Source organism: Ambystoma mexicanum, chromosome 10 (assembly GCF_040938575.1).
Source record: "Ambystoma mexicanum isolate Mex_15411 chromosome 10, UKY_AmexF1_1, whole genome shotgun sequence".
NCBI classification, from domain to species: Eukaryota; Metazoa; Chordata; class Amphibia; order Caudata; family Ambystomatidae; genus Ambystoma; species Ambystoma mexicanum.
The window spans coordinates 893,354,233-893,378,692 of record NC_090932.1 but is presented as its reverse complement, the minus strand read 5'-3'; the positions used below and the strand labels follow the sequence as shown (position 1 = coordinate 893,378,692).

Below are 24,460 nucleotides of genomic sequence, written 5' to 3'. Positions count from 1 at the left end.
CCTGGGCTTTCCTCCTCTATTTTATGTGAGAACTTTGTTCTATGCCTGGAGGAGGTTTGCATGCAGGTGTAAAACGAATGGATTCCTATGAAAACGACCCTGAATGAACACCTGCTCATTAGTAAGCAGGAGGATTCCATAGGAATCCGTGAGTAAACACTTCCTGCAAAGCATAATTTGCCAGTTTCCTTGCTAACTGTTGTCTTTTTGCTGGCCTATCCTCCCTTTGTAATCGCAAGCCGGCACAAAAAGCATCACCGAATTGTGGCGGTGGGGCCATGGAAGGGAACGGCAGAGGATATTGGAAGTATCAGGCGCTAGCGGAGCTCGTGGACCAGGTAAAGAGATCATCTGTGGCGACTTGTGACACCGGTCATTGCTGGCAAGTAGAACTGTCAAGCAGTGAGTTTTTCTGAGGGGTTTTTGTTTGTTTTTTATTCTGAAAGCTTTTGAGAAACGTCTCTGGGCGAATGTTGGATGCCCAGTCTACAAACTCACCATTTTAGTTTCTCTATGCCAGATTAAACACGCTGCCTTTTGATATTTTGACCTGGCTGTGGTTCCACATGGGTCCGTATTGACCTGTTTGCCGTCCGGCCTGATTTTTGAGCACGTGGCTGATCTTGGACAGATGGGCTTAGTTCTCAGGCACATTCTGATACCACTTTTGCGCTGCGTAGAAATTTGGAATCCACGGCATGGTCTGACTTCTCACAGACCTGCCTCTGGGTGTTCCTAACTCAGCCTCGACCAGCCGATTTCCTTTTTTTAATTATTCTGCAGTGTAGAGACCACACACGCTTGTGAGGGGAGGCTTTTGTTTTTAGGCGTTTTTTATTTTAATTGAATGTCATGATTGCTAACAAAATTAGAAACACTGCCTGCCGGAAGCAAAGACTAACGGACATTTGGAGGTTTGCAATAGGATTTTGGGGAAATCATTTAATATGAATACCCCTTAAATCAGTCGAATGTTCTCGAGCACAGCTATTTTCCTGTCTGTCTTTTTCGGCTTGTTTATGATCTTCTGTGTGGCAGATCGGATCGTTTTTTTCTTCTATTTTTATATATTTGATCTACGTTTCATAATTAAAATATTTGTTTTTTTGGCATCTGTGTAAAATGTATGGTATAGCTTTCTATTTATTGGAAGAGTTTATTGGCTTTTATGTAAGGGCAAAGAGGAAAGTTGGCGAGTAAACAGTGCTGTGGGTCACTGGGTCTGGTACTTGTCATGTAGCCCAGTGGGCAGCAAAAAGGAGCTGGACACCAGAATGTGATATCAGTAAAGCTTCAGCCCAAACAAGGTCTTGTCAGTCCAGCGCTTGAGTTCCCTGGACCCGTGTGCCTTTCTAATCCACCATCTCGTGATCTGCCTTAAGAGTTTCCCATCTCCTCAGTGTCTAGTCCCTTCTGTGGACCATTGCTAATCCTAATCCTAATACATGCTACTAGAAGCCACATCTCTCAGCAAGGCCCAGGTTAAGCTATGGAGAAGTTCTGCTCTTACTGGCCCATGGTACTTGACAATGGCCTTGCCACCTTCCTCTCCCAGGGTCCTGGCTTTTACCCTCCTCAGCAACCCTATACTCCTGTTCTGTTCCTGCCCCTCCTTGGTGATCCACCATGTGCTAATTCCTTCTCCCATGATGGGTCCAAGCACCTCAGATGGGGCTCATTCCTCTAGCCTTGCCTTGTGCTCGAATGGCCTCCTCAAACCTTCCTGTGAAGACTGTCTACTCACGCCTCCTCTTCTTCTTCAATTACCTCCTTCTCCTCTATCACTTCCTCCTGACATTCACCACCCTTCTCCTTACCCTCTCCTGGCATTCAATAACGTCCTCCTCATCCCCTCCTGATATCTCCTCCAGAGGCTCATCACCCTCCTCCTTATCACCTCCTGCTACCTCCTCCTGGCATTCACTAACCTCCTCGTTGCCCTCCCCTGCTATCTCCTCTAGATGCTCACCACCCTCCTACGTATCCTCTCCTGCTTCCTTCTGCTGGCATTCACTAACCTCTCCTTACCCTCTCCTGCTACCTCCTACTGGCATTCACTAACCTCTCCTTACCCTCTCCTGCTTCCTCCTGCTGGCATTCACTAACCTCTCCTTACCCTCTCCTGCTACCTCCTACTGGCATTCACTAACCTCTCCTTACCCTCTCCTGCTTCCTCCTGCTGGCATTCCCTAACTTCCTACTTACTCTCTCCTGCTTCCTCCTGCTGGCATTCACTAACCTCTCCTTACCCTCTCCTGCTACCTCCTACTGGCATTCACTAACCTCTCCTTACCCTCTCCTGCTTCCTCCTGCTGGCATTCACTGACCTCTCCTTACCCTCTCCTGCTACCTCCTACTGGCATTCACTAACCTCTCCTTATCCTCTCCTGCTTCCTCCTGCTGGCATTCACTAACCTCTCCTTACCCTTTTCTGCTACATCCTCCTGGCATTCACTAACCTGCTCCTTACCCTCTCCTGCTACCTCCTCCCAGCATTCAATAACCTCCTCCTTACCCTCTCCTGCTACCTCCTCCTGATGGGCACCAGCCTCCTCCTTACCCTCTCCTGCTATAGTCTCCAGGTATTCACTAACCTCTTCCTTACCCTATCCTGCAACCTCCTCCTTGTGGTCACCAGCCTCCTCCCTACCCTCTCCTGCTACCTCCTCCTGGCATTCACTAACTTCCTCCTAACCCTCTCCTGCTGCCTCCTCCTGATGGTCACCAGCCTCCTCCTTACCCTCTGCTTTCGCCTCCCGGCATTCACTAACCTCCTCCTTCCCCTCTCCTGCTACCTCCTCCTGGCATTCACTAACCTCCTCCTTACCCTGTCCTGATGCCTCCTCCCGACATTCACCAACCTCCTCATTACCCTCTCCTTCTACCTCCTCCCAGCATTCACCAACCTCCTCTTTACCCTCTCCTCCTACCTCCTCCCGGCATTCACCAACCTCCTCCTTACCTTATCCTGCTACCTCCTCCTGGTGGTCATCAGCCTCCTCCCTACCCTCTCCTGCTACCTCCTCCTGGCATTCACTAACCTCCTCCTTCCCCTCTCCTGCTACCTCCTCCTGGCATTCACTAACCTCCTCCTTACCCTGTCCTGATGCCTCCTCCCGACATTCACCAACCTCCTCATTACCCTCTCCTTCTACCTCCTACCAGCATTCACCAACCTCCTCTTTACCCTCTCCTGCTACCTCCTCTCGGCATTCACCAACCTCCTCCTTACCTTATCCTGCTACCTCCTCCTGGTGGTCATCAGCCTCCTCCCTACCCTCTCCTGCTACCTCCTCCGGGCATTCACTAAACTCCTCCTTACCCTCTCCTGCTACCTCCTCCCAGCATTCACCAACCTCCTCTTTACCCTCTCCTGCTACCTCCTCCTGGCATTCACTAACTTCCTCCTAACCCTCTCCTGCTGCCTCCTCCTGATGGTCACCAGCCTCCTCCCTACCCTCTCCTGCTGCCTCCTCCTGATGGTTACCACCCTCCTCCTTACCCTCTCCTGCTGCCTCCTCCTGATGGTCACCAGCCTCCTCCTTACCCTCTCCTGCTGCCTCCTCCTGATGGTCACCAGCCTCCTCCTTACCCTCTCCTGCTGCCTCCTCCTGATGGTCACCAGCCTCCTCCTTACCCTCTCCTGCTGCCTCCTCCTGATGGTCACCAGCCTCCTCCTTACCCTCTCCTGCTGCCTCCTCCTGATGGTCACCAGCCTCCTCCTTACCCTCTCCTGCTGCCTCCTCCTGATGGTCACCAGCCTCCTCCTTACCCTCTCCTGCTGCCTCCTCCTGATGGTCACCAGCCTCCTCCTTACCCTCTCCTGCTGCCTCCTCCTGATGGTCACCAGCCTCCTCCTTACCCTCTCCTGCTGCCTCCTCCTGATGGTCACCAGCCTCCTCCTTACCCTCTCCTGCTGCCTCCTCCTGATGGTCACCAGCCTCCTCCTTACCCTCTCCTGCTGCCTCCTCCTGATGGTCACCAGCCTCCTCCTTACCCTCTCCTGCTGCCTCCTCCTGATGGTCACCAGCCTCCTCCTTACCCTCTCCTGCTGCCTCCTCCTGATGGTCACCAGCCTCCTCCTTACCCTCTCCTGCTGCCTCCTCCTGATGGTCACCAGCCTCCTCTGTATCCCCAGAACCAGGCATGGGATTTTTGCACATATTCTAGTCAAGTTTTTGAAAGAACCGGTAGGTGAAAGCATGCCTCAATAATGCCAAGATCAGCTTATGATCCACTACAAATACTACTACTGATTTGAAAGTAGCAAGATTACTAAAGGAAGGCAACAAAGTGAAATCCCGGCAGCCTCTTGCCCCCAACGTTAATATTCGCCGCACGTCACAGGGAGCACAGGAGTATTAAGGACATTAAGGAGTATTAAGGACAGCGCAAAAGGAGAAACCTAAAGCCAGCAAAACCTGTAAGAATTCACTAAAGGGAAACCAGGACCATGTTAGTGTATAACAGTAATGAGTGCCCACGGGCTGTCTTACATCCTAGACTGATTTTACAGAAATCTCAATCCTCCAGTATTAAAGGGTTAATACTTTCAGATGGAATAATTAAAGGCGTGTCTAATGCCAAATCAGACAGACGCAAATCCTATTTTAGTGGAATACTTCAGTGAAGGACCACCATTAGAAACATCTGTTTTGAAATCGTTTGATTAAATGATGCCATCGATATTATCACACACTGAAAAGCTGTATGCTATGAAAACATTAGCATCCTGGAGGCACGGCACAGCCAACCAGGTGGCGGGAAATGTGGGACTTATCTGCTGGTGTGGCGCTCACATCCCAAACCATCTGACTGGCACACATCACCTCCCAGTCCATGTCCTGGCTACCTGCCCCTCCTCATCATTGCACTCTAAGGCCCCTCTGCTGCGGTCAACTCTGCTCACACCCTACCACACTGTGAGGAGCGGCTCGGCACTTCTCCACTCACCGCGCCATGCAGTGCAATGCCACACAGCTGCATTGGCACACTCATACTTGGCTCATGAAAGCCGTCTACTTTTGTTCCCCCCTTTTTTTGGTTTCACCTTGCCTTTCGGCACCTGGTATTGGTGCATATGATAATAATGCCTTTAACAGCACGCGCTGTAACATCCTGCTACTGGCCCTCCATATGTCAGCTAGTCCTTGCTTCGCTTGGTACATGGCCAAGGCATGGCTGGGCATCACCTGATGGTCCAGCCCATTGAGAATGGCATTCTCGCTTAAGTGTTGGAGAATGTAAGCCGAGAAAGATATCAGGGGTAGTGCCTGTAAGGTGAACATGGCGATAACTAGAGCTATGTAGGGCAGGCAGGGACGCTAATGGCACAACATACCGTGTCTGGTTTAGTGCCATTAATGGCCCTGCCCATGCCACATAGCAGCAATTATTGTGATTAGCACCCCCGTGCTTCCACCGGGATGCCAATATTTTGGGCATAAAGTGAAAATGAAGCCACAACTTTCACATGTGCCTGGTATGCCTTAAAAAATGACTGAAATGGCAATAGAAAAGGGACTACACCCTACACCCTACACAAACATCTGGGAGGCCACAGCAGCAGGAAAGGCAACAGCAAGTGAGTGGGCAGAGGTGACTTAGGGGAGCAGACTTTAGAAGGGACAGAGGAGGTGTGTATTATCAATGGGGACGAGGGCAGGACACAGGATCAAAAGGAAGATGGTGACACCTGGTGTGAGGTGTGCAGGTGTCAAAGAGAGCAATGGCAGTCACTGATGGATTCTGCCCACATCCCCAGCCGCCTGATTGGCTGGGCACTCTCCCCAGCTGCTAATTGAGAATGGCATGATCAGAAATATTATTTTTGATCACCCTGATGGACTACCAGAAGAAACATCTTCTGTGAAACTAATTTATGATGTGATAAGGATGTAAATCCCCATAGGGGAGTGCCGCTGCAAACCAGTTTTATGTATACCCCTTTGGCTTGGACAGTAATAACACCAAGAGGTCTCCCTTGATAAAGGATAACTTGCCCAAAGGATGTAGTGCCCATAAAATACGCAATGAGACCTCCCTAAAAAAACATGTAGTCATTTCCCAAGCTGAAGAAGTGTTAAGGTGGTCTGCGTTGTGCTTGTCTTGACCCAGGTCCAGGGCTCCGAACCAGCAAGTGGAAATACTACGACCGTAAACAAATCTACTCATTGCATTAATACTAATATCTTGGGCCAGCTGCTTTGATAGCAGGAAGACTGGGTCCGAGCGTTAAGCTCTCGACAGGGATTACACAGTAGGTACCCTAAGAAAAAAAAAAGTCATTCTAGCTACCGACTTAACTCCAGTTTGGCATAAACACCTAACAATCCCCGGGGAGTATGTACACATTACCACTCGAATATTTTGTATGCACTGGTGGTTAGGACTGATGGAGTTCATTCAGGGCTAGAGATGTGATTCCCCCTGCCTAGGATCCCTGTGTCAAATCAATGCAGCCCCCCACACCACCACTTGATGATGAGGCAATTTCTAATGGTAAATTGTAATACCCCGGGTGGCATTTCCTACTGTGGGTCAGTCTATGTTGTTTAGCGCTATGGATTGTCTCTGCCGTGACACCTCCTGCTGCTGCAAAAATAGTACTGGAGAACCAATTTTTGCTATTATCTAGGAATATTGCTGGGACGGCTGACAAACTCCAGGACTTGCAGGCAGGCATGTTGTTTAACAGTTGCAACATTATTTTGTGAAAAGAAACGTGGTGCTTTTTACTTCCGCACTTGGGTTATTTATCTATTTGCAACCCCACAGTTAAGAGGAAGAGGGGCAGGAATTTGGGGGAGGAGGGTTGTTTCATTCTTGTGGCTCTCAGCTCACCCACTACAATTGTGGATATCCTTAATTCGACTAATGTGCAGTTAATAACTATATTTCCCCCTACCACTCGGTGTGTGATCAATTGTTAGAACTTTTTTGGACGGGGGAAAAACATGGATTTTTCACATTTCTTGAAAGTGTAATTTCTGCCATTTGGATGAATCTGAGCTGTCTTTACCCCTTGTTATTGAGGGTGAGGATCTCAATTTGAAGTTTAGAATTGGCCCACCTGAAGCCTCATTTGATCACTTGCAAGAAGCAACCAGAGGGATTCCAGACATAAATATCATTGCTGGATGGACAGACCCGGCAGTGCTAATATTTCATAGTCTTTTTGGGCATCTGATCTATTAACAGTGCCCTTCCTCTGACCCACCTTGCCACTTCATATCCAATGGGCTTCCAGGTAAATCCATCATTGATTATTTGATTGTAACTGTTGCCCATTGTAAATCTGTTGTTAATTGTAATATTCTACCTCGTTCCAGAAGTGTTTGCTCTGTGCTTTCACTACATTTGAACACAGGTTTGAAAATGTATGCAATTAAACTGTTCCCAAGGTTCTTAGAGGGTGTAGTGATCTCCAATAGAAGAAGTATTGTAATTGGGTATTCATAACACAATACCCAGACGTTTCTAGTGGTGGATCCGGGGTTCGAACCTGCGTTATTCCACGCATCGTCTTGCTTAGAAGGCGAGTGTGTTGCCCCTGAGCTATCCTCCCGAGTCAAGCTATCCTCCCGAGTATTAGATATGCAAAATTGAATAAGCAGGAGAACTGGAGTTATTATGAATAACAAGTCTGTAGTAGATTATTACTTGTCCATTACACCTGGTCCAATTAGTCTGCTAACTGACTAGTAATCCTTTATGGCTGATATCAGTGAACTAAAGACGTGGCCATATAAGTCCTACAAGATGCAAGGCTGTGTAAGGTGGTTTGATTCTGCAAGCAAAGAGGGCCAAGGAGATTTGGTGTCGGCACTTCATTTCGACTCCCTAAATGTATGGATAATATTATAAATTGTGGAAGTATCTTCTGAACTGTTTAGCAGCCAATAAGGCAGAGGAGGCCGACACAGCGTGGGGGGACATTGGTGACGCTGCTTGCCTAGTTAACGCAGACCATTTTCTGGAACTGGTGGCTCATCGGGCAGATAGTCTGGCCACACATGACTAGGAAACAAATGTGCCCACAGAGAGCTGGGTTAAGCATTTGACATTGTTTTATGGCAAAGAAATTGACATAATGAAGGCGGCTGGTTCCTATGCGGGCATTACTGAGAGTATTGAGTGGGAACATAATTGGAAAAAAACGACTTTACTTTAATTATAGTAAAGTTGTTTTTCTATTTTCTTAAAGCCAACAACAGCCTGGGGCCTGACTGCATACCTTACCACATTTTTAAGCACAGGCCAGATGTTTGACTCCCAGCAATATGTAATGTTTTTAATTCTCTGACTAAGCTGAATAGGTTCCCCGAGTCGTGAACGAAGGCCATAAACCTCGATTTATATAAGAAAAGAAAAAGATCATTACCTAATACTTAAAAAACAATATACCAATATATTATTTTATAGTTCTTTTAAACATTTTGGAAAAATACATTTTAATCGGTTAGAAATATAGGTTGATGGTAACAACAACTGGTAATGGCCCAAAATGTCGCCCTCACAATTACGACGGCCGAAAATGCTGACATCTTTTTTCTAGACCCCCTTTACACCATAAATATATATATAAATATATGTATATATATATATATATATGTGTGTGGGGGGGTATGTGATATAATGGTAATATGGGTAGGGTGGGGGGTCTCCCCAGTGTGGGGGGGTCGGATGGGGGGGTCTCCCCAGCATATGTATGTGGTGTAAAGGGGATTTTTTTAAAATCATCATTTTCGGCCGTCGTAATTGTGTACTAAATCCCAACAATTCAGTACAGAGAAGTTCAGGTCTTCTTCAAGGCTATTACGCAAATTCCATATGCGTACTTGCGGATGGAATCCAAATTCTAAAATGCTCAGTGATGCTAAACAAACTTCCAAGTCGAATTTCAAGTAAGATACAATAACAAAGCTATAGAAGCTGGTGTTTCTAGCAACTGACAAATGTGCGAGAGCTGTTCAACCCAGCACAGCCTCAGTGGGCTAGACTGGCGTGCTCGCGGGATGCCAGTCTAGCCCACTGAGGCTGTGCTGGCTTTAACAACTCTGTGCATATTTGATGAAGACCTAAATAGGCCGAAACACGTGTTGGCTGAAATGAAATTGTCATAATGTCGAGAACAATAATAAATGATTTCTTGTTCAGTGCTTCCTTCTTTGCTCCTCTGCCAAACTGCCCAACGGCTAACACAACAGTTGTTGCCACTCGGTTGAGCCTGTGCTGTGTTTGCAGATCCTTGTTCTGCATGTGCTGTACACCTTTAATAGTGGTTTCTGCTTTGATCCACTGCTGAACTGTCCAAAAGCTTCCGCAACACTCGCAACAGACGTTGCTGCTGCTCGGCCGAGCCGGTGTTGCGTTCATAAATCCGTGTTCCACACACGCAGGTGCCCTGCGGTCACACCATCTCCCCTCATCAACCACTTATGTAATAACCATAAAGATACTTGTTCCTCAATTAAATAGGTTTCTTTGATAAATTGTGACCCCAGTTGCATTCACCAGTGTAACCTCAAACAGCTAACTTCATCTGACAAATTGCGTGTGATGACATTCAATTGGAACACTGAGAATGTAATCACGTGACATCAACACGCTACTACAGTAAGGTGTCCTTTTCCCATTATAAGTTCCTGACTAGTTATCATTATTTATAATGTTTAGATTAGTACATTTTGGACGATGAAGAAATTTGCAGCATATACTTATATCAGATGAAATCAAGAATCATAATGTTAATTATTGACATGTTATGAGGTTGAAAAAAATCTTAATAAACACATTTTTTAAAATCATGACTGTAAGTGTAAAAATGGAATGGAAAAAGAGGACTGGATGAGCATATACCAAATTTCATGGGCAATGTTGGCAAATCTAGATCACTCAGGAGAATGTTCGGCATGTATATGGCATTGTGGCCTTGAATGTGCTCGCATTTCAGTTTTGTGTTGGAGTATTGAGAAAAGCATAACTGGATAAACATCTCCCAAATGACATGGTGCAAATTGACACGTTTGTGGCTATCCGCAACCTCTGGCTTGCTTTCATAAAAACAATAAAACATGCAACTGTGCGGCAGATCTCAGGAACCATTGGATGCACGAGTATCATCCGGTCGTAATCTCTGCAGAGAAGCTCAATGTTTTAAAACAGGTTGACTCAGCCACCAATAAACGGCCCCCGTATCAGTAATCTTTCTAGAAGCTGATAAAGCTTTTGAGCCTGTAGGATGGCCCTTTCGCAGGTGTGAAATAGCCAGAATAGGTTCTCCAAATAGATACATAAACTTATGTGCACTATCGGAAGACTTTGATATAGCATGTAGGACCAAGCTGGGCTCTCCCTGTTCCTCCAGCATGTTTGCCGTTTACATTGAATCCCTGATTCATGATATTATACAAAGAAGTCGCGTGCCATTTTGAAACCTAAAAATGGGGACCCTCATTTCCATGTAAGCAGACAATATCACTGTGTTCGCTTCAAATCCAGCTCGGTCTATCCCCGAAATCGAAGGGATCGCACCGACACGGTGCTGTAAATAACTACAAGCTACCCTCAACGAAAACCATTATAATGGCTTGGACTATCCCAGATTTATTCAATTCTAGTTAACAGCAAAGTCAAGTTTTGGGGCCTTGCTTTCAAGACCATTATGAACCTTAAGGAATCTCCCCTTCACATCCGTTGGTTTCTTAAATCAAATTAAGAGGATAGTAATGCTTCCATTTCTATAGGCATGCCACATACTTTCTTTTTTTTATCATTACACTCCATTCCATAATTGTTTCATGCATCTGGAAAAATTAATAACTAAAGATGTGGACTGGAGAATGCAGGCAGTTAGTTTCTCTCAAGGCATGAATAGCAACCTGGCCTCACCCCCCCCTTCAATGCTACAATGTAGCAGAAAGGAATCAGCAATCAGCAACCACCTGCTGTTCCCATTCGGATTCTTGCAATTCATCAACAATGTAAAACTCAAGCCACTGCCGACTCATCCCCATGACTGCCAGCATGCAGCGTGCCTTTTATTATTTAAATACCACCGTTGAATGAATGAGTTGTCCTGTTGCTGTTCAATATTTTCTCAGATATCTGTGGGTCCCTGGACACAGAGTACTTGTCAATGCTTTGGACAGCAATTCCAACCAAAACCATGCCACCGTTTAACTAGATTAGCGAATTATGTATTATCTTAACATGTCATCTTTTAAAATAGCTACAGATTCCAAATTGGCTATTTCTGGTCAAATCTCCGAGCTTACAGGATATTAAACCTCCAGTTTTGGAATTGTTTACAATTATTAAAATAGTAAAGATGGTGTCATCAATCAACACATTCAAAAAGGTATAATGTGCTCATGGAATTGTGATTAGGAAGTATCTCTCATAAGTAGCAAAGTGATCTGGATTTTTACAAGAATAGGTACCTCTTTTTTAATCTTCATACCTTTAATCACATCTGCAAAGCCAGAGGTTACTTCTTCTTAATTAGATCACCATCAAAGCAACGCCTTCCTTTTCCCACTTAACTTTGTAGCTGGCAAATCATTTCAACCAAATGCCAGAAGTTATATGAAAACTCTATGTCTAAGCATAGAAAGGGGTTGGAACCTCACCTGGGAATGCTGGTCAGGTAAGTCACAACGTTCAGAAAATCTTCATCCGGGATTTCACTGAAGCCAGGATATTCGGGGAAGGTGATGATCGGGGCTCCATCCTGCCCTCTTCCTCCTGTAGTAGTAAGCAGACTGTTATGCAGCTACCACCACACACACCTTGAGGTTTAAATGCACAGAAGAACAGGTTGAAAAAACATTCCTCCTGTGCCTTTTCGGCAGTGCCTTTTGGAGGATAGGATGCATACTATTTGTCGATTGGTACGTAGCGATTCAAGTTACTGAGGTTATGAGTCATTAGGTCAAAACAAAGCAACCTAATGGACAGAGTATTGCAACAATAAGATCTAAAAGAAAAACATCACAGGAGCATCCCGTTGTCAGCAATGCTGTCAGCAGCGCTCTCCTCCTCGCCCTGGCCGCACCTGACAGACGTAGCCTGGGCAAGGAAGATAACCCTCCCACTTCCCCCCACTACGTACCTTCTTAGGGTGGAGGCTGGGGCCGCCTATACCCACCAGCGCTGCGCTCCTCCTCGCCCAGGCCGCACCTGACCTACATGGCCCGTGCAACGCAAATTACCCACACCCCTCCCTACATTTTTAGGGTGGGGCAGACGCCCCCCCTTGCTGCCTGAAGCCTTCACTTAGCAAACACGGCTCAGCTTTTTGTAAGCCTTGCACCTCCCTCCTCATCATGTTTGCACATGGTAGTACCCAGCAACCCCTCCAGGCAGAATGCTGTATTTATTTATTTATTTATTTAATTTTATTTAGGGACATAATAGCTTTGTAGGCCATGCCCTCGGGCTCTACAGGGAGTTATGGGCCCTGAAGACCTCGTTAAATGCCCCTGCTGCACTCAAGCCTTTACCTTGGTCTTCAGGGCCCATAACTCTCATTACGGCCCTCTGGCTAGGTCTATAAAACGTAAGTATAGCTATATTTTTTTTACTGTTTTTCTTTAGGAGTTATTCTAAGAAAATTTATCAAAATGGTCGATTTCCATAGTTTCAAACTTCTTCTTACTATTGTGCAATTTCAGAAGTTTCCTAAGTAAAGAGTCGCCTCTGAAGACCACAGTCATTTGTTTATTTTCAGATTTCATTTAGGTAGACGGATGTTCCTCTTTGATTTGTTGAAATATTGTGTCAATTTGCTTTACCAACGCTATCGTCCATCTGTGGTTTCACCGGATATCAAGCGATTCCATAGGTTGTTTTCACATATCATCCAGGGGTTTTCGATCAAGGGTAGTAGGTGAACTAGTCTGTGTTTCTTGGTTTTTGGGTAGTTTATTGACAGGTGTTTCAGAATTTCTGTCACCTCTGTCGATTTGCACAAACGGCATTCTTTTTTTTCGGACGCACCTCTGATGCACAACATTTCTTGAGTTAGGAGCAGGTTTAATCTAGCTTTCATAAACAAAGTTCTTTTTCTTTTTTCAGGAAATTTGACGCAATATTTCAGCGGAGATTTCACTTTGTTGAAAGTAGGTGGGAGATGTGATAGACGTTTATTCTCTGCTGCTGCCTACAGTGTGTTGATCCAGTCCATGGTTATCATGTTTTGTTTTATTCGTTCTGGGTTATCGATCAGTTCTTTTTCTGTGCAAGTTATTTCCTCCAGTTTCTCTTTTCTATTTTCCACCCATCTGTTCAGTGCTGCGCATTTGCCACTTTCTATTTCCTCCTTTATGATGTTGAGGGCTGGTAGCGAGTCGGGCAGAATTACTTTCTGGAAAAAGCTCATAGCGCTTTGCTCTACCATGGATGCCAGGGATACAAGACCCAGCTCTCTTCGGATTGCCGCCATAGCAGTGGATTTGGGGAGTCCCAGCACTGCCTTCCATATCAGTCCTTCCAGTTTTGTCCAAATTGATGAAGGAATGCATAGTGAGACTTCTGTTCCATATGCTAGAACTGGGACCACTTTTCCTTTGTAGAAGTTTATTGCGGGCATTAGGGAGAACTTGCCATACTTTCTATCGATCACTTTCATTTGTGATGTCAGCCTTTTAGCCTTTTCCCACAGCGTCTTTTGCATGGCTATGTCTGTTCCTGAGCTGTCAATTTCGACCCTTAGGTATTTGATGTTTTCAACCGTTTCAAGTTTGTCGTTTTCAAGGTACCAAACCATTTTTTTAGTTTTTTTATTCGTTGCTTTCTCGATTGACAAAACTTTTGATTTGTTTTTGTTGATTTCTAGGTGGTTGGCATGGATGTATTTAGCTAGGTTTGACAATTTGCGCTGTAGTCCGACTTTAGTTTGATCGATAAGGTTCACGTCGTCTGCGTATAATAGTCTGGGAATGAAAGTTTTGCCCAGTTTTGGCGGGAAGCTCTTTATTTCGGCTTCTGAGGCTTGCAGGTCGCTCAAGAAGGCAATAAACAAAGCTGGGGCTATGGGGCATCCCTGTTTGACCCGTCTGAAAATCTTGATCTCTTCGGAGAGCGTACCATGTTGACTTAATTTCACTCTTATGGTGTTGTTCGAGTGTAATGCTTTGATAGGCTCGAGTATCAATTGTGGGCAGTTCCAGAGTAGTAGTTTCTCCCAGAGCATGTTTCTGTCGATTTTGTCAACGGCTTTAGATAAATCTACAAAGGCTAGATGTACCTTTGGGGCCCCTTCCTTCACCTTGGCTTTTAAGATGTTAAGTATCATGATGTTAATTGTGGTGCTTCCATTTTTCTGGAAACCTGTTTGCAGGTTATCTTTTGAGGGTCAGTTTTTCTCCCATTTTCTAAAATGGTCCAACAGTAGAGATGCGTATAATTTGTCTATGATATCGAGCAAGGCGATAGGTCTGTAATTTACTTGATGTTCACGCCCTCCTTTTTTATAGATTGGTACGATCACTGCTTTCAGCCATGATTCGGGGATCTGTTGTTTAGCCTCGCATTCTGCAAAAATTCCACTAATTACGTTTGACCACTCATTCGGAAATTGTTTGAGTTCCATGTTAGTCAGACCGTCGGGCCCAGGGGCTCTTGATGTTTTCAGTTTCTTTATTTTGTCTGCGATGTCTTCCGGGTTAGATAGATTCACCCAGGTTGAAATTGGGTTTTCCCCCTTCGCTACTTGTGCTACTTTCAGGTCTTCGAATTCTTTAGTTAGATGCGTTCTCCATTTTTCTTCCGCAACTGCATTGATCATCGGCGCGGTCTGCTTCGCAGATGTTGTTTTTATTAGAGACCAGAATTTGCTAGATTTTTTAGACGAAAGTCTCTTCATCATCTCCTCTGCGTCCAGTTGGTATTGTGTCGCCCTTTGTTGTTTTAGCCAGTTGCGGTACCTTTTTGTCTCCTGGTGCCAATTTGCCCAATCCTCAATGGTGTTTGTTTTTTTAGCCGTTTTCTTCAGGCGTCGTCCCATTTTTCTCTATTCAACCACCTCTTTGTTAAAGGCATGTTTTGGGTAGGTCACGGAAGCATCCATTTTTTTTAGTGGTTTTTTGTAGGGGGCTAACAGCGGTATGTAGTCTGGTCTTTTGTCTATTTTGTTTAGTTTGTTGGTCTGAATTTTTTGGTCCCAATCGTTTTTAATTTTCAGGATGTTCGCTTCTGTTAGTCTCAGTCGTGTTTGTTGATTATTTGTCTCCGTTATTGGGAGATACCTGGGTTTTGTAGGTCTCCAACCCTGCCAGTTGCACGACAACAGGTTGTGATCGCTGTTCAGCGTTCTTTGCACTCTAAAGGTTTTTATCGCTTGCGTTAAGCCTGAGGAAATGCTTATGTAGTCTAAGGTGGCGCTTGAGGATCCACGTTCCCATGTAGGTAAGTTAGTTAGGTTAGGGAACAGAGTATCTAAGTTTTGTAAATTTCTTGTAGCAATGAGGTCGTTCCAGGCCTTCCCACGCTCTCTTGTTTGATCAGATGTTAAAGGTCGCCGGTTGTCAGATGGATTTGTCTGTTTTTGATTGCCACAGTTTGCATTGAGGTCCCCGCAGATTATAATTTCAATGTCTTCGAAATCTTCGTAGAGTTGGTCAATCGTGGAGCTCATATTAGCGCAAAATGTTTTCGTTGACATACGCTGGGGGTTCCAGTAGCAGGTGACTATAGCTAACACATTGGAATTTTGTCCTTTTTTTGGTTCCTGTCGGGCCCATGATGACAACACTACTAGCAGTTCGTAGGCTTCTTTCCACTTTCTCGGCTCTGCTAAACCGCGACCTGTTTTTATCGCGATTAGTAGGCCCGATGACGGTCTTCCTAGAAGGCCTTTCTCGGCTGGAGAAATTTCAACTGTAAAGCCGTCCAGTGCAGGTTTAGTCATCAGCCACGTTTCCTGTAGGCATAAGATGTCGAAGCTGCGCAGGTTTAAATCTCCTGCTACCGTTAGGTGCGCGTGGCCCCGGGTGTTTCAGGATCCTAGGATGAAATTCTTCGGTTCGGGCGTACCTCTCTGAATTTCACTGTTGTGTTAAGGTCGAAATCTGGCCCTGGTCGTTGCTATTTATCAGATTTTTCGTTCCACGTTGCTGTCAACCAGCTCTAAGGGCCCTTCACCTGCCTCAGGTCCGCCGTCTTGCTCTTTTGTTTTGGGGTCTCTAGAGTCAGCGAAGATTTGTATCTTGATTTACCTGGCTGTACGTCGGTGCTTGGACTTTGGAATGAGCAGTGTCTTAGGTTTTCTTGGCTCGGGTGAAATCCCCCTTTTCTTGTGGTGCCAGCTGGCCGATGTCTTTCTGGTGATTCTGATTTCTTTATTTCTGTCAAACGCAGACTCATCAGTTCCAGTTCTTTGAAGGCTGCTTGGTCAATTCCTTCTGTTCTGTTTATTTTGATGTGAATGTAAGCTTTTGCTTGATTACCGTCGTGGTAAGGTTCCACTAACTTGAGATCTTTCAATCTTAGATGTCTCAGGTGTTTCGATCTCTTTATTATCTGGAGAATTGCTTGCCGGTTCAGTGGCTCCTTATCTTTCTTTGGGTCTTGTTGCTCTAACTTGAATATTCATGTTTAGTGGTTAAGTGTGATTTCCTTTGTCGCTGTCTCAGCCCATTGTCTTGGGGTCTTGACCCTGCTTGTGCTTATGGGTCTGGCGGGCGATTCTTTGCGGTATGACTCGTGGGTGTCTCTCTGCTTTGTCGCACTATAGTGTCTGGTTGATTTATAGCGGCTCGGGTTTTCCTTTTTGTGCTTTGTCTCCCTCTCTGTTCGCTTGTGGTTGTCTTTTTGTTGCTGCGCGATATTTTTCCTTATTGGACACTTTCTTTTGTTTTATGCTTTTTTATTTCAGTTAGAAGAAAGCCTGTTTGCTCCACTTCTTTGGAGGCTGTTTTTTGATGTGATTAACACTTTCTGCTTTTACATGCAGGTAAGCTTTCGCTGTTCTCCCGCTATGATATGGCTCTACTAGAGTCATGTTTTTGCTTTTAAAATTCTTGAGGGATTGAGTGTTCTTCATTATCTGAATAACAGTTTGTCGGTTTAATATGAGAAAGTCTTTCCTTTCACCATTTTGCTCCAGCTTGAATAGGCGGTTATCTTCTTTTCTTTTTGTTTGTTCAAGCTCAACTCTGCTTCTCCATCTGATCTTTGGAGCTGGGTTTTTTTCTCTATCTTCATTTGTCCGACTTTTGTTTTTTTTGTCCAGGTTTTCGTGGATACTTGCTTGTCTTTCTGTTTGCGCTTTTTTGGGGTGGTCCTCTTTTTTTTGGGATATGTTGTCATCGATTGTCCCTTTTCTTTCTTTGGTCTTTTTGGAAGGCGTGTTATCGGCCTCATTAGTGATGAGGTTATGGTCTTCCCAGTGTTGCGTTAGATTCATTAAAGTCGGGTCTGCCATAAAATCCTCTGTAGTTTTGGGAGAATTTGTTATCCGACAAGTCTCCAGGTGTGTTGTAGCGGGTGTTTTTAAATCTTCTGCTGTTGATACCTGTTTTTTGAGTATTTGGCCCGTAAGTGTGATTTTGAGGCCGTGGTTTTGTTCGGTTTTGTTCTGTACTCATTACCGACAGAGATGTGTTTTTAGTTGTAATCCACAGGCCCTCTTCGAGGTGCGTCAAATGGTGCCCGGTCTGCGGTGCGTTTCGGATGTTGTTTTGGCACACTAGGTCTTTGTTTTTTTTTTGTAATTCTTCTATTTTGTTTTCCTGTGGTCGTTGGTGAGTGTATTTTAAATCTTCAATCGCCGTTGTTAGCTTTCCACGTGCAATATTTTGTTGATCATATTAGACATCATTGCCGTGTTATCTCGAATTTCTTCTCTTATCGCTTCATAGAGTTTGCAGAATGGTGCAAGTACAACTGACATAGCGGACATGATTGTGATCATGTCTGGGTTCTTGTTTGGTGAGAATCTCTGCATTCCAGCTGCTATGTCGCTTAGTCTACGGTTTTTCGGTGGAGTATGTATTTTCTCTGGTCTTTTTTTCAGCAAAGGTGTATTTGGTGGAGATTTTGCAAACAGTACACTTTGCTCGTGTTCAGGGATTGCTCTTCCTTGTGCCGGTCTTTGCGTGGGTGCTTCTACCCCCTGTAGGAGCCCTCTTTCGTCTTTGTCGATTAACCTCGGCATCTTCAAAATGCCGGTTGTCAGATGGGGCTTGGTCCACGCATATCTTCCCTCTTTCGCCCTTACCACAGGGCTTAGCTCTTTGTTGTTTTCTACGAGTTCAATGTTGGAGGTATCTTCCCTTGTAGTGTCCTTTCTGGGTTTTTTTCCCTGTGGGTGAAACGGGTGCGTCGATGCTTCTGTTATTTTGGAGTTTCCTTCCAATTCTTTAGTTGTTGTTTTGTTGGGGCGATGTCCCTCAATTGTCAGGCTTGCCTCTGATGACTCATTCTTTTCTGTTGCTTGCTCCGAAGTTGTGTTGTTCAAGCTGATTCGTTGATTATCATTTGTTTGGTTTACATGTGGAACTGTGGTCCAAATTGAGTCGGTTTTCCTTTGTTTAGGTCCCGGGGGGAGTGATCGTGGGCTACTTCTAGCATTTCTGCATCGGAAATTTCAATCTCCGTCGTCAGTTTTCTTTTATACTGTTGTGTAAAGAAAGCCTTCAAGGGACATGATAGCAGTGGGTTTGGTAGGGGTTTTGAGGAGGTTCTTCTCCTTTTGATCACTTTTACAGTCTCTTGCATCTTTAAGGATAGTTTTTGATTTGTTCAAGGTTTGTTTCGTGTGTTTGATTGTTGATTTTTTTTTTAGGTTTAGCGTTTTCATTTCTTTTTTTGTTTTTGTTCTTTTTTCCTTTAGTGGTCTTGGGTTCACTTTGCCGTATTCCTCCTCTGATTCTTTGTGTGAAATGTCCGAGAGGTTGGGTGTCTCTCCCATGGAATTGGGATCTTCATCAATGGATACGATGGAAGTTGAGTGGGTTCCGGACCAGTTCGTGTCACATCCCTTATTCTGCGTCTCAGGTTTTTTCCCACACTGCTTCTCAGTGTTCTCGGTCGTTGTGTGTGGTGCGTTTCCCAAGCTTGCCTTTTCTGGGCGGTGAAACATGGCCTTTATTTTAATTGTGGGTTGGGGGTTTTCGATGGTGGGGGTTCTTTTCTGCCCCTATGCCCCTGTTAATTCCAAGCTCTGGTTCTGTCGTTGGTCATCCTGTGAGCCATGTGTGATCTCCTGATGGAGGCAGGGTGAATCGGGGCTCACCTCTCTCCCCGCCTTCCCTACTGCTGGCGGAGGGTGGAGAGGCCCGATGACTGGTAATTCATCCCCTTCAGGTGTAGCGGTCGGTGTCATGCACGCTTCTGTCTCTGTGTCCGCCCGAGACTTCGGGCAGAAGGCGTTTTCCTGGATCGGCACCTCAGCTTCATTCCCTGCCGGTTGCCGCCCCTCCCTGCCGCTCGCAGTCCACCCTGTCCCGTGTGGGAGCTGACCTCTGTCCGCTCCCACTGCGGGTACTCCCGCCACGAGGGCTTCGAGCGGACTGCTTGCTGATATAGGGGGTGCCGAGGGCAGTCCCTCGATTGTCATCTCCTCGCTGGTGGTACTCACCGACCCATTTTGTCCCGGGATGTCGGCCTTGCACACGGCACTGTACACGGTGGGGAGGGGTAGGCTGCTCGCTTCACCCTCTCTTCCCTCGAACAGGCCAGCCGCGCCTCCTGCTCCCGCCAGGACCAGCAAAGTCGGCGGCGGGAGTGGCGTCAAAGGCAGTGTCGATAGAGACTGCAGAGCTGGTCCTGCTGCCACCGATGCTGCTGGTACCATCTCGGCGGAAGCCCCAATAAGGTCTGTTTCTCCTTTTGTGTTTTCGTTGTTTTTGCGATTAGGCGAGTTTGTGCCGCTTGATTACTTGTTATGCTGAAGCATGGTTCGGCTCGATCTTGAGCCTGGCAAATTCCTTCCTCCTTTGCTATTGAAAGAGCGTGCCACTTCCACCTTGCTGGCGGGTTGTGGAGTGGACAGGCAGGGGAATCTGTTGCACGGGGAAGACGTGTTTGACACATTTGTTTTTTTTTTAGTTCTCCCCTTCGGGCGTACTTCGGCCTCCATATGGGTTCCACTGCAGGTCTGCAGTGGACTGCTACAGACTGCTCCTTCACCTCTGCTCCCAGCTCCGCTCACCGAATCGCGGTGTATTTGGGTTTTTAACTGCTGCTTCCTGCAAACAACGATGAGGACTGGCTGCACACTGCAGACTGCTCCCAGCTATAATTCTGAGCATTCTTCTTTGAGCCTAGCCTTAAATGATGAACTTTCCTTTTCAGTTGCAGGACTCCATACGTCATCAGCCCCATAAACTTCGAAGGGGGCATGATCGCTTCCGATAATGACCCATCCCAAACACATAGCTCTGGGCCTTGACTTAAGGCAATATCTTGGGGGTGGGTCATGTGATCATGACCCTTTGCATGGTCTAGGACTTAACAAATGGTCCTGGGGGAATTCACTTCATTACATTCTGATGCCAATGCCCTCGAGTGCTGTGCTGTTTTCCCCAGACTTGATTGCCCATTTGGACATGACAATCACAGACTCCTGTTTCCCCAGAAGGACAAGCTCTTGAAACTCACATATTTGCATTTTTTATAAAGTAGCACAGGCCAATAGGAAAAGCTGACAATCAGTTCCAATGAATAACCGTGCTCTCTGCGTGAAAACAGGTGCTTCACACAAGGCTGGCCGTTTGCTCTCTCTTTACCCTTTGGGCTGTAGATGCAACATACAGATCTGCTGTTTCAAAACTCACTCATGGGGTACAGATGGAGTGCTGCCTCCCACCCCCGACCCCACTGCCCCAACATAGAGCAGAGAGCATGATCAAACGTGGGGCCTCAGCATCTTAAAGTCACTTTCCCATTTGTGCAAAATACACCTGTGACAGTACCCAGCTTGCCATGAAATCAGCATGCTTGAGCTATTTATTCCTCAGATGGTCCCATGGGGCCATTCACAGAATACGACACCAACATAATCAATCACGTTGTCCCGAAATAAGTCAAAATCAGATTGTCCGAAACAACATCAGATGGACGTGAACCTTAAATTAACAGTGCATTATGTCACAAGCTGTAACAAATGGGGCAACAAGGATAGTCCTACTGCTGCTGTTTTTTCGGGTGTCAGGGTGGTTGTGGTTTGTTAGAATGTTCCCGGACACTTCCCAGTTTCACTGTAGGCGCTTCTCCCCTGGGATAGTCCCGAGAGGACCTTTTTTCTTCACCGCCTCCTTCTCGTCACGTCCTCTGCCTCCTAGCCCAGGGTCCCTACCCTTCCACTCTCTGTTGCCTTTGGAGCACTTCCTGCTGCCCTCTGTTCGGGGTCTCCATAATTTCCTCTTCTTTTTAAAAATTATTTTGTTATTATTGTTATACGGTTAAAATAACCTTTAACAAACACAATACAAATAATTTTTACAGAAGAATACACAACCAAAAATAAACACAACAGAAAACAGAAAAAAACAAAAAAGAAAGATCGCCATTTTATCATTTCAAACAATCCAATCCAGCGCTAAACCAATAAAAGCCTCAGGGTTAAAACTTCTTTTAAAAAGTGCATTTGCGCGATCATCCAATGATTACGATCGTAAAATAGCATAATACATCGCCACACCTTCTGGCGGGGCGGCTTCTCGTAACTACCACGGCTCCCTGCCTCAAGACTGATTCCCATCTATCCCCAGCACAGCCATTGGCCTTAAGTAGCCTCAGATCACTGCTTCTTAACACTAGATCCATACCAGCTCATGCAGATGACATACACCTCCTCATATCAGATCGTCCTCCCGATCTTATTTTTATGACGGAAACGTGGTTGCAGGAGTCTTCCACTCCTTCATTGAATCAAGCTATACCCAGGGGCGTAGGAGACACATAAAATCTGGGGGGGACAGAGGACATCCTGGGGACTTTGCTTTATTTATTTATTGTGTTTTAGTCAAAGAACTCGACTTTTCACAAAATTAGAATTAAAATAGCAATACGTATTAAATTACAATTATCACTGTATAAAACAAGAGAAAAGAAGAAAAGAAAACAGAAGAAAATTAAAGGGTGTAGCAGCAAAGAACATGTCTTTGTATGTTGCATTTCTGGATTTATCATCTGACTATGAGCTAATTGTAAGAGAGAGGAAATAACAATTACTTCCAGTGGGCCACAGCTAGGACGCCAGCTTGTTCAGAGGCAGATCACCTCTAAGTGGACTCCTGCCAAATAAAGGAGTTGCAGCCTTTTCTACCAACTGCAAGTTGCTACTTATTTTGTGTGGGGCAAGGAGACGTGTGTGTCTCTTGGAATGGAAGGATGGGGGTTTCAAGGAAAGAGGAAATCTTGTGTGTACCTCTGAGTAAGCCCTGTTATGGGAGTAGAGGGACCAGGTGTGCGATGTTGCTGCTTTGACTGTCCTACGGGGGGCGGGAGGGTACAGCAAACAAGGAGGATGAGCGATCTCAAGCCCTCTCCCTTATAAGCACTCCCGAGGTCCGCGGCCGGATGTGTCGGATCCGGAGGATGCCTAGTAGGTGGGGTGTATTTGGACCCAGGGGGGTGGCCAGAGGGGCAGCCCGCTATGTGGGCTGCCCCTCTAACGCCCCTGCGAGGACCGGGCCAGCCTCTCACGATGAGTCTGGTCCCTTTTATTCCATCTCATGCTGGCTTCAGAGCCTAGCCTTTCTTTGCCTTTGGTATTCTGAATGCAGAGCTGGACTCTGTTGCTTTCTCATTTAACATTTGCTGCAAAGCCTGATCTATTTGATTCTCTCGTATGTTACTAGGACAGCAGAGCATTGGTCCTCTGCCCTTCAAAGAGCCCCTCTAGCCTTTCTTTGCCTTTCCCTTGTCTCACCGCTTGCTTGCTTAATAAATACCTCCTTGCTTGAACACTCAACATATTCTCCCTAACACAGCAATGGCAGCTACAGCCTGTCTTAACTTCTATTTGTTCTGTATCTTGAATTGGTCTCTTATTTCCGCTTTTCTGTCTGCAGGGGAAAGGCATTTGCCAGTCACTGCCATGATGGTTCTACCTGGCCATAAGAGGGCAACAGCTAGCCAATATTGGAAGAACATTGGCATATTATGCCAGAGGCTAGCAACTGCCTTCCCAATGCCTACACAAGAGACAACTCTTGCCTTTGTTTCTAACAGTAATTCAGTGGATGAAGAAACACGAGAACACACATATTGTTTATAAATGAAGGGGATGATGTCACACTTGGTTAAGGCATTTTGATCACGCCAGGAGCTAATTTCCACCTGCAATTAAGCGATTACCTTTTAGACTTCTGGCTTTAAATAACGTTAGTATTACCTGGAAAGCACCAAGGTTGCTCAACAGGGTCCCCGGAGCACGAGGGATACCCTACTCGTGGGCATGGATGATTAGAGAGCATTCTTGCCCTGGTTTGGAGCCTGGCCCCTACAGCCATGATGGGGGGAGGGGCCTATTACTTTTGGTTGTACGTACTCTTTGAGGGTGGGCAGACATTGCCTCCTGCTTTAGCCCACTAACAGCTCTGCTTTGCAACTTTATCACACATACCTGTCAGGTGGCATGTAACTCAAGGCTACTAATGTTATCAGCCTCAGAAGTCTGGAATACTTTGCCACATCAACTAGGGTACAGGCTTGCTACTTGAGACTTACTTATGTCTGAGTTGGCATCTGTCGCCCTGTGGGGAAGACACACGCAGAAAGAGCAGGGCACACTTCTTCCTCGGGCTGGGCACAATTCACTCCGCAGAGAAAGTGGCACATGCTGTGCAACTTTCTACCACTTTGACAATTTCACCCAAAGAGCAAAATTGGCCATTTGAAATACCTCTGCCGACTTATTATTGCGCAATCCACACTGATGGGTTTAAGTACCTGCTTAACGCGAGATTACAATTAAGGGCATTTGCCAATGCACTCAAGAAGCACAGGACACCCTTTTACCAGCGACATGCCATGCTCACTCTTTCTGATCACAAATTGCCATTTATCTGGGGTCATGTTAAATGTACTTATTTATTTATTACATGTGTAGCATCAGGCAAAACCCCCAAGCATCAAAGCGCAAGTAAACTGCATGCAGTGGACCACTTCCATTGGCGCACGTTTTTACTTTTCTGCCACAAAATGGAAGATTTTAGCGTAAAAGGCAGGTGAAATCACATTGCTTTTCCATTTTGGAAGAGTGTAAATACCCCGCGCAATTAGCGATTGCTGGCAGAATTGACAATGGCTTCCTCTGGACTCCGCCCGCTTTTACCAGGTTTAATTTCCAAGCAGATCCCAGAGGAATCCCTTTCCTTATTTCCAGCATGAGAATCCATGGTGGCAGTAAGGCCGCATTTGTCTGGTGGAGCGGGAAATACAGGGGGTCCTGGTGTGTCCACTCGGCTCCCGAACTCCACCCAGAAAATGCACAAAAATCTGGCTA

The 24,460-nt window shown here is 45.8% G+C and overlaps 1 protein-coding gene across 9 annotated transcripts in view; it reads right to left on the bottom strand.

Annotated features, from left to right (window-relative positions):
* MCF2L2 (MCF.2 cell line derived transforming sequence-like 2) overlaps nucleotides 1–24,460 on the bottom strand; it is a 3,251,461-nt gene that overhangs the window by 2,677,327 nt on the left and 549,674 nt on the right. For all 9 annotated transcript variants that reach the window (XM_069618639.1, XM_069618638.1, XM_069618642.1 and 6 more), the window contains exon 3: nucleotides 11,634–11,748. In XM_069618639.1, coding sequence (XP_069474740.1) covers nucleotides 11,634–11,748 — 115 coding nt within the window. The remainder of the gene's footprint in view (nucleotides 1–11,633; nucleotides 11,749–24,460) is intronic.